Source organism: Elephas maximus, chromosome 11 (genome assembly GCF_024166365.1).
Source record: "Elephas maximus indicus isolate mEleMax1 chromosome 11, mEleMax1 primary haplotype, whole genome shotgun sequence".
Lineage (NCBI taxonomy): Eukaryota > Metazoa > Chordata > Mammalia > Proboscidea > Elephantidae > Elephas > Elephas maximus.
The window spans coordinates 30733772-30747975 of NC_064829.1; the positions used below are offsets into that span (position 1 = coordinate 30733772).

General features: G+C 39.9%; 1 protein-coding gene across 2 annotated transcripts; it reads left to right on the forward strand.

The window, feature by feature from the left end:
- The first annotated feature begins 526 nt into the window (after window positions 1-526).
- HRH4 (histamine receptor H4) lies at window positions 527-9443 on the forward strand. Of its 2 annotated transcripts, XM_049900759.1 has the most exons (4): window positions 527-819; window positions 3030-3193; window positions 7598-7704; window positions 8437-8515. In XM_049900759.1, the coding sequence occupies exons 1-3, from the start codon at window positions 627-629 to the stop codon at window positions 7688-7690; spliced, it is 450 nt and encodes a 149-aa protein (XP_049756716.1). In that variant the 5' UTR covers window positions 527-626; the 3' UTR covers window positions 7691-7704; window positions 8437-8515. The 2 variants fall into 2 exon arrangements, with proteins under 2 accessions (XP_049756716.1, XP_049756715.1); XM_049900758.1 differs by lacking the exon at window positions 7598-7704 and having other exon boundaries at window positions 8437-9443.
- The last annotated feature ends 4761 nt before the right edge of the window (window positions 9444-14204 follow it).

Genomic DNA, 14204 nt, shown 5'->3' on the forward strand with positions numbered 1-14204 from the left:
GAAATAATGAGAATCCTGGCACATTGTGAAAATTGTAACCAATGTTACGGAAAAATGTATACAAGTTTTATGTATAAAACTTGTTAAATGGGGACCTAATTTGCTGTGTACACTTTCACCTAAAACACAATAAAATATTAAAAACAAACAAACAAAATCTTGTATCATATATTTCATCCAGTTTTTTGGCTGTTTCAGATGGGACAGTAAATCCAGGCCCTGTTCTTCCTTCATGGCCAGAAGGAAATATTTAATTGGATCTATATATTTATATTATTTTAAAAAATGAATTTCATTTGAACTCAGTTATTACATATGCAACGTATTAATTATATTTTATATATATTACATAATATTTTTCTATTAATGGGGGATGGATGAATAACATTAAAATGCGTAAGAGAAAACCTTTCACTGTTTTGTTTTTTTAAAAGAGAGTTAAAGGGAAACTGTTACCACAAGTTTGCTTTATCAGAATCAGGAAGTAGTATGAGATCAGCATTAGATTCTAAAAATGTTGCTTTTAGTAGAGGACTTTATATTTTAGGTAGCAATTGGAAAACACACTTGCCAGAATTGACCTGGTGGATTAATTTGATATATTAGCTTCCTTATCATTTGGTATAATGTTAGATACTAATCATACAAATAATTTCTCACCAGGCACTTGCATTACTTTAGCATTTTTAATGACCTTACTGGCTTTTGCTATAATACTAGGAAATGCTGCTGTCATTTTAGCTTTTGTGATGGACAGCAAACTTAGACAACGGAGCAGTTATTTTCTTCTTAACTTGGCCATTTCTGACTTCTTTGTGGGTAAGTTACATATCTTTATTTAAGGTAATCTTTTTCAAAAATAATTATTTATTTCTAAAACCTTATTTCAAGGAACTGTATGAAATAGGGAACAATTAAAAACAAAAAGTTTAAATACTAAAGTTTGGGGGGCTATATGGCACTTTGGGGAAAAGTTAGACATATGCAAATCAGTGTTGCAGAGGATACGCACCCGAAACAATGTATCTTCTTAAAGAGGAATGCTTATGAACTTAAACATGCTAAGGAAAATAGCTCCAGAAACAAATTACTCTTAGACAGTTTCAAAACTATTCTGGAGTTCTAATTATACTAAAATATGATGGAGTGTTTTCATGGTGTTAGAGTAATAGAAATTAATGTACGTGGTTGTTAACCAGCACAGTCAGAAAACTGGTTGTAGATATAAGATCAATTATATAGTAGCATGGTTAGTAGTGTTACTTTATGGTATGGTGCAGAATATTGTAAAATACAACTGACATGAAAATGATCTTGCATATAGTATAGTATCATAGAGTTATATAACCATAAGAGACTGGAAATCAAGTTAATCTTTCTTTGAGAAAATGCACTTTGTAGTTGTTCACTGAAAAATGTATTTTGTAGTTGTTCACTGAAAAATTACAGAAGAACAAACAAATGTGTCTTGGAAGAAGTACAGCCAGAATGTTCCTTAAAAGCGAGGATAGTGAGATTTCATCTCATTTGCTTTGGACATGTTAACAGGAGGGACCAGTCCCTCTAGAAGGGCGTCAGGCTTGGTAAAGGAGAGTCAGTGAAAAAGAGGAAGATCCTTAAAGAATTGGACTGACACAGTGGCTCCAACAATGGGCTCAAGCATAACGATTGTGAGGATGGCACAGGGCCAGGCAGTGTTTAGTTCTGTTGTACAGAGGGTCTCTGAGTCAGACCTGACTCCACGGCACCAAACAGTAAGTACACCTTGCTCACTGGTAAATCTATCCCTGTCAGGGATTGTAAATTTGAACAGAATCTTTGATTCTGTAGGTAGGTGCCGTGGGGTTGGGAGACAGATGCCAACCATACTTAAAAGCAGAATCTTTAATATAGTGAAAAAAGTGAAATTGTTTAGCACAGATGATCGGGCAAGCAAAGTAAGTACCGTGCTTACCTTGCCTACTGGATATTGTGCCTTTGCAGGTGAAGGAGAGGTCACTTCTGTCGAGGAGGTTCTAAGAAAGACAACATGGAGGAAGTTATTTTTTGAATTGAGTGAAGAAAGAGAAGGAAGTAAATAGACTGAACTAAGTACGAAATAGGAGGAAATTCTGGGAAGAAAGAAAAGCAAGGATATGTAAAAATGTAGGAAGTGTTTGGGGCAGGGTGGCCCATGTCTTTTGGGTTGGACTGTGCGGAACAGGAAAATGATTTGGACTCCATACGACTATAAATACAGATTGGGGCCTGTACTTACTTTGTAAAGTAATAAGGAACAATTGAAGGTAAATTGTTCCTGAGAGCTATTATAAAAATGATGAAAAATGAAATCCTGATACATGCTACAACATGGATTAACCTTGAAAACATTACGCTGAGTGAAATAAGTCAGTCACAAAAGGACAACTATTATATGCTCCTACTTAGATGAACTATCATAGAAGCCCCAGTGCCATAGTGGTTAAGAGCTCGGCTGCTAACCAAAAGGTCGGCAGTTCAAATCCACGAGCTGATCCTTGGAACCCTATGGGGCAGTTCTATAAGGTTGCTATGGGTCAGGATCGACTCTATGGCAGCAGGTTTAGATGAATTATCTAGAATAGTCAAGTGTATAGAGACTAATGTTTATTAGTGGTTACCAGGGGCAGGTGAGAGGAAGGGGGAGAGGAGGACTCAATGCTTTGGGAACACTGAGCTTCTATTAAGAGTGATGGTATAATTTGGGAGTGAATAAAGGTGATGGATGAACAACATGACAAATATAATTAATGTCACTGAAATGTACATGTGAGGATGGTTGAAATATCAATTTTTTTACATACTCATTTCCAAATTAAAACAATACTATTTAAATAATGTATAGGAAGTCAGTCTTGAATTTGTTGGTGAAATACCATGAATTTCTAAGTTACAATTAAGCCATTTTTAGTTGATTCAGATACTTCATTGTGTTGCATACACATTATAATATGCCTCTTTGTCTTAATTGATATGTTCTGTTTTTTTACCTTTATTTTTCCCCTGTACAGGTGCTATCTCTATTCCTTTGTACATTCCTTACACACTGTTCAACTGGGACTTGAGAGATGAGCTGTGTACATTTTGGCTCCTTATTGACTATCTTTTGTGTACAGCATCTGTGTATAACATTGTCCTCATCAGCTATGATCGATACCAGTCGGTCTCAAATGCTGTAAGTCAAAACTTTAACTTATCTTTCTTAGGAGGGTATATAAATTTAAATTTTGGATCCCTAAGTAAAAATATTTTTAAGTATAATTTTTTTGTTGTTCAGCTGCAAAACCTTCAAGGAGCCCTATCTTTTTGTAATCTGACAAAATTCTCATGGCTCTTAGTGGGAATTTTCTGTCTGTGATTTTGGTAAGTCACTTCCCTGTGTGCCTATAAAATGGGAAGGCATCTAAAAAGACCACGACCAGTTGTCAGAGGTGGTATACTGAGTATACAGGTAAACTGTGAGAAGATTAGATTCAGAGTAGGTACATCAGCTCCGTGCCAGAGAAAAGTTGAGACCTGAAAGTTTTCCTCAGGATTGAATTTGGCAGGCAGGTCAAAAGAACTCCAGACTTTTGAATGAGGTGAGAAGATCAACTCTGAATGGCCGAAGGAAAAGACAGTGCACAGGGAAGCTATAGGTTATACAGGGAACCAACCAGAAAGATCAAGTTCTAGTACCTGTTTAGAACCCACATCAAGAAAGCCTGAACTTACCCAAGATTTGGAATAGCTTCATCAAGAAGTTAGTGACAATTCTTAAGCAAACCAAATTTATCAGCCTTAGAACAAAGGAGAAAATAAGGTTTATGCCAGGTCAATGGGTCGAAAGGGGTCACGCTGCTATGAACAGTGATCTGAAATCTTTGTGGCCTAGATGCGAAATTCCCTTCACTCCTGAGAACCAGAGACCCAGATCTTTGGGGAACTACTATGTAACTGGCATTTTGCTAAGTACTGGGATTCAGAAATGAATAAAAAAGTTTCTGCTTTTGAGGAGAACACTAGTCTAACATGGAGACAGACCCGTAAGTAGACAGGTTCAGTACTGGGAAGAGTGCTGTGCTGGAGGTATTGAGGGGACAATGACAGCTCTGGCCTGGGAGAGCTGCGCAGCCAGGGGCAGATGGGATTGGGAGAGTGTATTCAAGAGAGCACAGGATAAAATGCTGTGACAAAAAGACTCCAAAATGTTGAGGCTCACACAAGATAGAAGTTTTTCTCTCACAGAACAGTTCAGGAGAGGTGGGAAAGAGGCACTGCTGCAGGAACTCATCCAGGGCCCGGGCTAACAGGGCAGCTCTGCATCCTCTAGGGCAGGAGTTGGAAATCTTTATCTGCAAAGGGCCAAATAGTAAATATTTTCTGTTTTGGAGGTCCTATAGTCTGCAGCTACTCAATTCTGCCCTTGTAGCAAGAAAGCAGGCATAGACAGTAAGTAAAAGAGATGCGTTTGGGTATGTTCCAAGTTCCCTGGGTGGCGCAAATGGCACTTGACTATTAACCTAAAGCTTGGCAATTGGAAACCAGCCAGTGACACCATAGAATAAAGGCGTGGTGATTATAATGAAGAAAACGCTATGGAGCAGTTCTACCCTATAGCACATGGGGTCGCCATGAGTCAGAACTGACTTCACAGCAACAAGTTTTCTCTTTTTTGGGGTATGTGCCAATAAAACTTTATTTACCCAAACAGGCTGCAGGCCGCATTTGGCCTTTGGACAGTCATTTGCTGACTCCTTCTCTAGGTCATGCATGCCTTTGTCTGTGTTGTCAAAGTCAGCTTGTGTCACTCCAGATTCTAGACAGGAAAGGAAAAGGACAGAAGTCCAGGGCAAGGGATTTTCTCTTAACCAAGTGGTACAGATTCACACAATCAGTTCCATTCACATTTTATTGGGAAAACTTAGTCACATGGCTATACCTTGCTGCCAGGGAAGCTGGGAAACATGGTCTCTAATGGAGCAGCCATATGGCAGGGAGAAGGGGAGTATGGGTTGGGGATGGCAAGCTGTCTCTACAACTTGGCATTGGGACTTCATTGGTGCTAGGGTCCACTGTGGTTTGTGCTGGCCACCAGAACCATGGAGAGAGGTCACATCTGTTTGGGTTAGTAATTCAGATGCTTAGAATCTCATATTTTTAAAATTGTTGGTATTGACCCATTAATGAGTCATGAAATCAACTCACTGAGTTGGAATCAAGTGGCCTTTTTTTTTTTTTAATGAAAGAATATGGAATGGAGATGAGCGGAACAGAAATTAAAAAATTAGAATAGAAAATATGAGTACATTGCATATAGTAAAATATTGTTTTATAAATACTTCTGTTTGTGTACTTAGCTATGATAGAAAATATATTTGTTATTTTAGGTCACAGTCAAAATGTTTGAAAAACAGTGCTCTGATTCACAATCTTTCCCATCGGTACTTAAAAAATCTTCCTTTCTTTCTGGGTTAATGTTTCTTTTTAAATTTCACTGGATGATCTTGAGGACTGAGAAGAAATCTTCCGATTTGTGCAATCTCTTGAGTCTAGCCTCAAGTTTGCGGACAGATAAGGGACAGCTTACCCAGTTAGAAAATATGCTTAGAGGTTACAGAGAAATGAGGAGAGCTGTCTGCAGCGAAAGTGGGTGGTTGTGTTTCTGGTCTGGCCCCGAGAAATCCCCTTGGCAACGTAGGCTGTAAACGTGGTGAGGCCAGGATTGCTAATTCCGGGTCCCTAGGGCTGTACTATGGGGTCGTTATGAGCCAGAGCCAGTTTGACGACATCTAACGACAGTGCTGTACAGGGCACAGAGCACATGGTGCACGCACCACAAAGGACTGCATGATGCAGGCACAGGGAGCTCAGGTAGCACTTGCTCCTGTGCTGACTCGTAGCTCAAGCACAGCCATATGAAGCCAGAAGGAAGTCTTTAAAAACCACTGAGAACCCACATGCAGTGAGAGTGGGGAAGCTGAGCTCTGGCTGTAGCTGACGGTAGAGGAGATAGTGTGATAGGACAGGGGGTTACTGGTACCCTGAGAAATGGAAATCATATAATAATTTGGGGGGGGGAAGAAAAGCCCAATGCAGATGATAGCACAGGGTGACGGTGCTCAAAGAAGTTTCTGGAATAGGGTGGCTGAGGCAAGAGTAGATGGAAGAAGGAGAAGAGCAGGGCTAGATTATAGCTGGAGGGAATGGGTTTAAAATGTTTTCAGAATTAAGGTGGTAAGAGAAGAGAATTACTTTACCTTTAGATGAAGAAAGAAGCTGGCCAGTAAAATCAAGCCCATAGAAAACATTGTTGCTGGGAGGGCCAGCAAGGGCACTTCATTGGATTTGTAATCCCATCTCCTCATTAACACAGGCATATTCCAGTGGGCTGCTCTGCCTCAAAAAGCGACCTGACTGACAGGGTGTTTGGGTATTTTATTGGGATGGAAAAGAGGCAATATTCTGAATGATAATGTATTGTATATTGGCTGAGGACTGGGTCATTGATTGATTTTAGGGAGGCCACTTCAACAGGCTCAGGCCGAGACTCAGGCAATGCTCTCGTTGTCCATCTATCAAAGATGGCACCTAGAGATGAAGAGATCAGCATCTTCTTTCCAATTCCCTTAGATGTCCATTATCCCACTTGACCTTATGCATAATGGAAAAGAGATCACTTTCCAGCATATTGCATCATATCATTATGAAGGCTGAACAGAGCAATTAAAAAACTAAACAGAGTTTTAAGTCCAGCTGGGCATTGTTACCATCTTCATAATCATTAGGTTTAGTGCAAGAGATGTATTAATTAGAGGCATGAGAAGCAGAAGGCAAAAAAAAAAAAAAGCATTGTAGATAGGAACTTGAGATCAGTACCATAGGCATTTTAGGTTAGCCTCAGAAATGCCAGTAATTTGGAAATAAAAAACAAACAAAAACCCACTTCCCTGCAGTTTTTTAAAATAGTTTTTTTTTTCTTTTTTTTTTAGCCAGCTTTTTCTCTTACCTTCAGCCTATTTGGTGAGCCCTTCTCAGCGTGTATAAACTATCAAAGAAAAACAGCACTGGGCAAGGACAAGCTCCTTTAATAAAAATGAGAAAACATTGTGAAACGACGTTTTACACTCACAGAGAAAACAGTGCGTGAGAGATGGTGACATGGGAGTCGCGCTCCAATTTTGTGTGTAGATCCTTGCCCTTCCCTTGAGTAGGAAATCAGAGCAACATGGAACATTTGAGCTGGAAGGAACCTTACAGGTCTGAAGCAGGTTCAGAGGGATTGTCTTTTCAAGGTCTCCTTAAAAATGTTTTTGTCCTGTAAGTTTATCCCTCATATTGCATAGCTGGCCTTGAGACCTTTCGATTTCTCACAGGAGATACTCTCAGAACTTGCAGAATCAACCCCAGGATTGTGGATCCTATGATATGAGGGCAATCCTCATTGATAGAATCTCGTTTTCCTCTATAAATACCTGTCCTTGTGACCAAGTAGATCTAGAACATTCCTTACCCTTAAAAACTTTTAAAAAAGTATTTAAGTTAAGCACTTCTCTTACTGATGATGCATATATATCTATTTACCTTTACACTTGTTAAGGGAGTACCAGAGACAGCACCTGCCAGTTGGATCTCTCAAAGTGGCTGCTGGTCACAACCTTGCCCCCTGTTTGTTGGACGGAAACACTTGTAGAAAGAAGCAATTTGGTAATGCCCAGTGACATTGCAGTTTTTCTCCACAGCAGCCTTAAACTTCTTTCTTTTTATGCTTTATCTTCTTGGGAGTGTTGTAAGAGCTATTTTTTCTTGACCCCACCTTGACATCTCATCAGAAACTGCAGACCAGATTCTTTCTGAGTATTGGAATCAGCTAAGGCAGTGGCCTGCAAACTTTTTTTGACTGTGACCAGAGTGAGAAATGCATTTTTATACTGTTATTTAGTACATACATCTCTCTTTCTTTATGTATATCTACATGCCCGAAGCAAAAGCCTCATCAAACAATACCTACCCTTACTATGTGTGATGAATTCTCATATTTGCTATTCTATTCTAGTTCATTAAAAAAAAAAAAAAAAAAACTCCTAATGACCCAGCCTGCAGGTTGGGAAGTGTTGTGAGGAGTTGCACTCAGCATCAGTTGCTTGACAGTTCTCTTTAGTATTTGTGGATTATGAAAAATTCCTTTCTTATTTTAGCTGTTGGCTTTGACATTTTCTAAAGTGTCAGAGGGTTTAGCCTTGAGGGTTATAGTCTTCCCTCTGAAAATCATCAAGAAGGTCTGCATCTCCAATAATATGAAAACCGCATCATGATACCCCTGTTCAGTTAACGTCCCCACCTCTTGCACATTCCTGAAGTTTCTGAGGGCGTCTGGGGTGCTTTATGCACTCGATGCATGTTTGTTAAACTAAAAATCATTTATTTGATCTCTTTTAGGTGTCTTATAGAGCTAAACAAACTGAGATCTTGAAGATTGTGGCTCTGATGGTGGCTGTCTGGGTGCTAGCCTTCTTAGTGCATGGCCCAATAATTCTAGTTTCACAGTCTTGGAAGAAAGACTGGAAAGAATGTGAACCTGGGTTTTTTTCAGTCTGGTACATCATCGCTATCACGTCATTCTTTGAATTCCTGGTCCCAGTCATTTTGGTGGCTTATTTCAATGTGTATATTTACCGGAGCCTATGGAAACGTGGTAGTCTTAGTAGACGGCAAAGCCATCCTCCTGCCTCTCCCAACGACTGTGGACACTCATTCAAGTGTCGACTGTTTTCGAGGACATCTCTTCCTGAACTGGAAGAAACAGGACCACCCCTTCGTTCAGAAAAACAGAGAAGAAAGGGAAGTCTCTTGCTGTCTTTAAGAACCCAAATAAATACCCAAACAATTGCTTCCCAGATGTTGTCCCTTTCCCGTTCAGATTCAGTAACCCACCAAAGGGAACGTCTTGAACTGCTCAGAGCCAAGAAATTAGCCAAGTCACTGGCCATTCTCTTAGGTGTTTTTGCCATTTGCTGGGCTCCATATTCTGTGTCCACAATTTTTCTTTCCTACAAAAATCCAAAACCATATTGGTATGAAATTGCATTTTGGCTTCAGTGGTTAAATTCCTTTGTCAATCCTTTTTTGTATCCATTGTGTCATAAACGTTTTCAGAAGGCCTTCTTGAAAATATTTTGTATGAAAAAGAAAGCCACATCATCACACAGTCCATCGGTATCCTCTTAAAGGTAATTTTCTCACACACATTTCAGCCTTCACCGCGCCTAAATGAATTTGATTGTCTTTCATCTTGTCCTTTCCACTCTACCAAAAAAGTCCATAAAGCTATAGTGCCAACAAACTTAATAAAAAATTTAACCTGAAAATCAATGGCAAATTATTCTGATGAATGATTGCAGTGTAATTATAAATTTACAAGGATATTTTGGTAACCGTATAGCCACAAAAAGTACTGTATTTTTCTTAGTCATTGCCTCTTCCTTGTCTTTTAGATTTTGATATAACATTGATTATGAAAGTTAAGGTTTCTGTTTTCTTTTTATGTTCAGTATTTTTCTACAGTTTTAAGCAAATTTCCCTTTTTATTGTATAGTAATCAGAACTTATCGAGTTTTAAAATCATTTCCTAAAGCATACAATAGAAAAAAGAGCTACATTACCCTCTTTGTTAGGAGTGGTGAACACTGTTATGATCAATGGGCAAGAAAGTTGGTGTTTGAGTTGACAAGAACAGGGAGTGGTAGTGGATCCAGGTGAAAGAAAGGACCATGAGCATTTTCAGACTTAGATTCTCGATCCCAGAAAGGAATGGAGTGTGGTATGGTGGAACAAAGAGCAGGTGACTGCAGCTCTCAAAGAAGGTTCTCAGAGAAGTTATCTTGGAGGCCTCAGCAATCACAGGATGAAAGGGTGAGAGACAGGGAAGGGCCACACAGTGGCCGAAAGACTGACTTGACCTATTTCTTTCTGTCCTCTTCTTTCAACTTCCATACACATCAGCTAAAAAAATCTCTTTGGGAGAAAATATGGAAGAAAAAGAAAGGCTAAGAGATGGAGAAATGACTATTATGGTCAAACTAGATGCACCTAGTATAACATTCACTGAACTAGTTGATGTCAATAATTATTAATAAAATATTGTCATATTTATTTGATTGGACTTACGTGTCCATTGTCTGACATAGCAGTGCTCAGAATTATTCCATTATTACATAGTGTAGGCTATACCTCACTGATGATTCACATTGTATTAGTCTGATGACTTCTTTTTTTCATTTTTTTCAATGTTCTCTGCCTGTATTTGTGAAAAATTTTCATTTTGGTCTTATAATCAATTTCATCTCCCCTATAATGTTTTATCAGTGTTTCTTCTATGACTTCTCAGGGTTCTTATACAGGTTAGTTATTTTTATATTTTGAAGACCTTTGAAATTCTGACTAATTTCAAACACTGAAATACACAAATCTTTTAAGTAGATAAATGCTTAGAAATGCATATAATTTTTATATATACTTATGCATTGTATTAAGTTCAAAATAGGAAATACATGTGTAAACATTCAGTAGCAATTTGAAAAATTAGATAGGTAAACCCTCATAAATGCACATAATTTTTGTGAAGTTGCTGCTTGTCAGTTGTTGCTTTTAACATTTTTAAACTAGGAGTTGTGGATTTCATATGACCACTGGAGGCTTGAATGCTCATTTAATGGAGTGACTCTTTGAAAACGTCTCTTACTTGAATCTTGGAGGAAGCATGCCTAAATATTCCTAGGTATTTTCTAAAGTATATATAAAATAGGTTATCTATCGTATATCACTCAATCTAAGATGCTGTCGATCTAAGGCATACTTTATTTCGTTTACCACTAAAAAGAGAAAATGCTGCAAATTGTCTATGAAAAAATACTGTGAAAAATCACACTGATAGAGTGATTTGGATTGAACTGTGCCCCCCAAAATATGTGTTGGAGTCCTGACCTCAACACTTGAGAATGTGAGCCTATTTGGAAATATCATTTTTTGTTGTTGTGTTGATAAGGCCATATCTGCGTAGGGCGTGTCCTAAACCTAACCACCTCTGGTCTAGATAAAGAGCAGTAGAGACACAAAGACAAGCAAGCAAAGCTGGGATGGGGGCGGGGGAGTAGATGTCATGTGAGGATTACCAAGGAACCCAGGAACACTGGGGATACAGACAATGAAAGACAACGGTTTCCCCCAGAGCCAAAAGAGAGAGCCTTCCTCTAGAGCTGGTATCCTGAATTCATACTTCTAGCCTCCTGAAAATAAATCTCTATCCTTTAAAGCCACCCATTTGTGGTATTTCTGTTACAACATTACTAGGAAAATAAGACAGTAAATCCCTCTCTGAATTCAGAGTTGGTAAAAAGTGAACAATGTGTGTCTTAGAAGTGATGAAATGTATCTATGATAAATGAACAGAATAGGGCTAATCCTTTATGAAAAAAGAGTTTGAAAATAAATACTTTGATATTATTTATTTGGGCTGGCATGATGGGCAATTTGGCTACTTATTTCAAAAATGTTTTATGAATCTTGGGAATAAGGTTTATAGTCCACAAGCACTGGAATTTTACTTTGGGGTTTTCTGAAGTACTTAGTACAATGCTAGGCTTATAGATGGTCAGTAAATTCTTACTGAAAAGACATGCACCAGGCGTGTTCCTGGAAAAAGGGTTGTAAATTCTAGTTTTTAAATGCAAGTCTTTTAAATTTGCACTGGAGGAACATTGAAATATTTTCCTTTGTAATAAAAGTAATGTGGAGGCGGGGCCAATATGGCGGACTAGGTGGACGCTACCGCGGATCCCTCTTGCAACAGACTCAGAAAAACAAGTGAATCGATCACATACATAACAATCTACGAACTCTGAACAACAAGAACAGACTTAGAGACGGAAAACGAACAAATACAGGCAGACAGTGACCGTTTTCAGAACTAGGAGCCAGCGTACCAGGCAGGTGACCTTCGGAGCCCGATCTGGGGCAGAGCCCGGGGGGCAGACGGCACAGACAAGGGGCCCAGCCCTACCCCCCCGAACCCATCCCGGGAGAGAGTCTAGCTGGTTGGTGCAGGCGGCGTAGCGGCGCAGCCGGAGGGAGAAGCACCCAGGAGGCAGTGACTGATCTTGGAGCAGGGAGAGCAGCGTCCCAGGTGGGGAGCTGTCCCGCCGGGAGTTTGGCGGGAAGCGGGCGGGACACGAGTTGGGGGGGTCAGCTATATTTCCCTAAAGCGACCCCGGGGCGGGGCCCACACGTTTGTGCGGGGGGACGCCCACCCAGTTCGCGCGTATGGCGCGGCGCACCGGAGGGAGAAGTCCCTGGGAGGAAGTGACTGGTCTTGGAGCGGGGAGAGCAGCGTCCCAGCCGGGGAGCCGTCCCGCTGGGATTTTGGCGAAAGCGGGTGGGGCGTGAGCGCGGGGTCCAATTATATTCCCCTGAGTTGACCCAGGGGGCGGGCCCACCTGGTTGTGCGGGTGACGCCCACTCAGTTGGCGCCAGCGGTGCCGCGCACCGGAGGGAGAAGTCCCCGGGAGGAAGTGACTGGTCTTGGAGTGGGGAGAGTAGCGTCCCAACCGGGGAGCTGTCCCGCCTGGATTTTGGCGGACGGGGGAGGAGCGTGAACGCTGTGATCAGCTCTATATTCTGTGGTGCTACACTCCTAGCTCTCTGATCCCTCCCCCACCCTCCCCAGGCAGCTCCATTAACATCTGAATACCTGGAGCCAGAGGGAGAATTCAGATAGGGATTTGACTGCATTTTTTTTAGCTGATTACCTGGAAAATCTAGTTTCCCAGTGATGGCTCGGAGACAGCAGTCCATATCAAACCACATAAAGAAACAGACCATGACAGCTTCTCCAACCCCCCAAACAAAAGAATCAAAATCTTTCCCAAATGAAGATACAATCCTGGAATTATCAGATACAGAATATAAAAAACTAATTTACAGAATGCTTAAAGATATCACAAATGAAATTAGGATAACTGCAGAAAAAGCCAAGGAACACACTGATAAAACTGTTGAAGAACTCAAAAAGATTATTCAAGAACATAGTGGAAAAATGAATAAGTTGCAAGAATCCATAGAGAGACAGCGTGTAGAAATCCAAAAGATTAACAATAAAATTACAGAATTTGACAACGCAATAGAAAGTCAGAGGAGCAGACTCGAGCAATTAGAATGCAGACTGGGACTTCTGGAGGACCAGGGAATCAACACCAACATAGCTGAAAAAAAAATCAGATAAAAGAATTACAAAAAATGAAGAAACCCTAAGAATCATGTGGGACTCTATCAAGAAGGATAACTTGCGAGTGATTGGAGTCCCAGAACAGGGAGGGGGGACAGAAAACACAGAGAAAATAGTTGAAGAACTCCTGACACAAAACTTCCCTGACATCATGAAAGACGAAAGGATATCTATCCAAGATGCTCATCGAACCCCATTTAAGATTGATCCAAAAAGAAAAACACCAAGACATATTATCATCAAACTTGCCAAAACCAAAGACAAACAGAAAATTTTAAAAGCAGCCAGGAAGAAAAGAAAGGTTTCCTTCAAGGGAGAATCAATAAGAATAAGTTCAGACTACTCAGCAGAAACCATGCAGGCAAGAAGGGAATGGGACGACGTATACAGAGCACTGAACGAGAAAAACTCCCAACCAAGGATCATATATCCAGCAAAACTCTCTCTGAAATATGAAGGAGAAATTAAGATATTTACAGATAAACACAGGTTTAGAGAATTTGCAAAAACTAAACCAAGACTGCAAGAAATGCTAAAGGAGATTGTTTGGCCTGATGACCAATAATATCAGGTACCAGCACAATACAAGGTCACAAAACAGAACGCCCTGATATCAACGCAACTCAAATAGAGAAAGCACAAAAACAAACAAATTAGGACTAATTCTAAAAAAAAAATAAATAAACAAAATAATACACATAACAGGAAATCATGGAAATCAATAGATAAATGATCACAATAATCAAAAAGAGGGACTAAATATAGGAGGCATTGAACTGCCAGATGGAGAGTGATACAAGGCAATATAGAAGGATACAAGTTAGGTTTTTACTTAGAAAAATAGGGGTAAATAATAAGGTAACCACAAAAAGGAATATCAATTCCATAACTCAAGAAAAAAGCCAAGAAAAACGTAACAACTCAACAA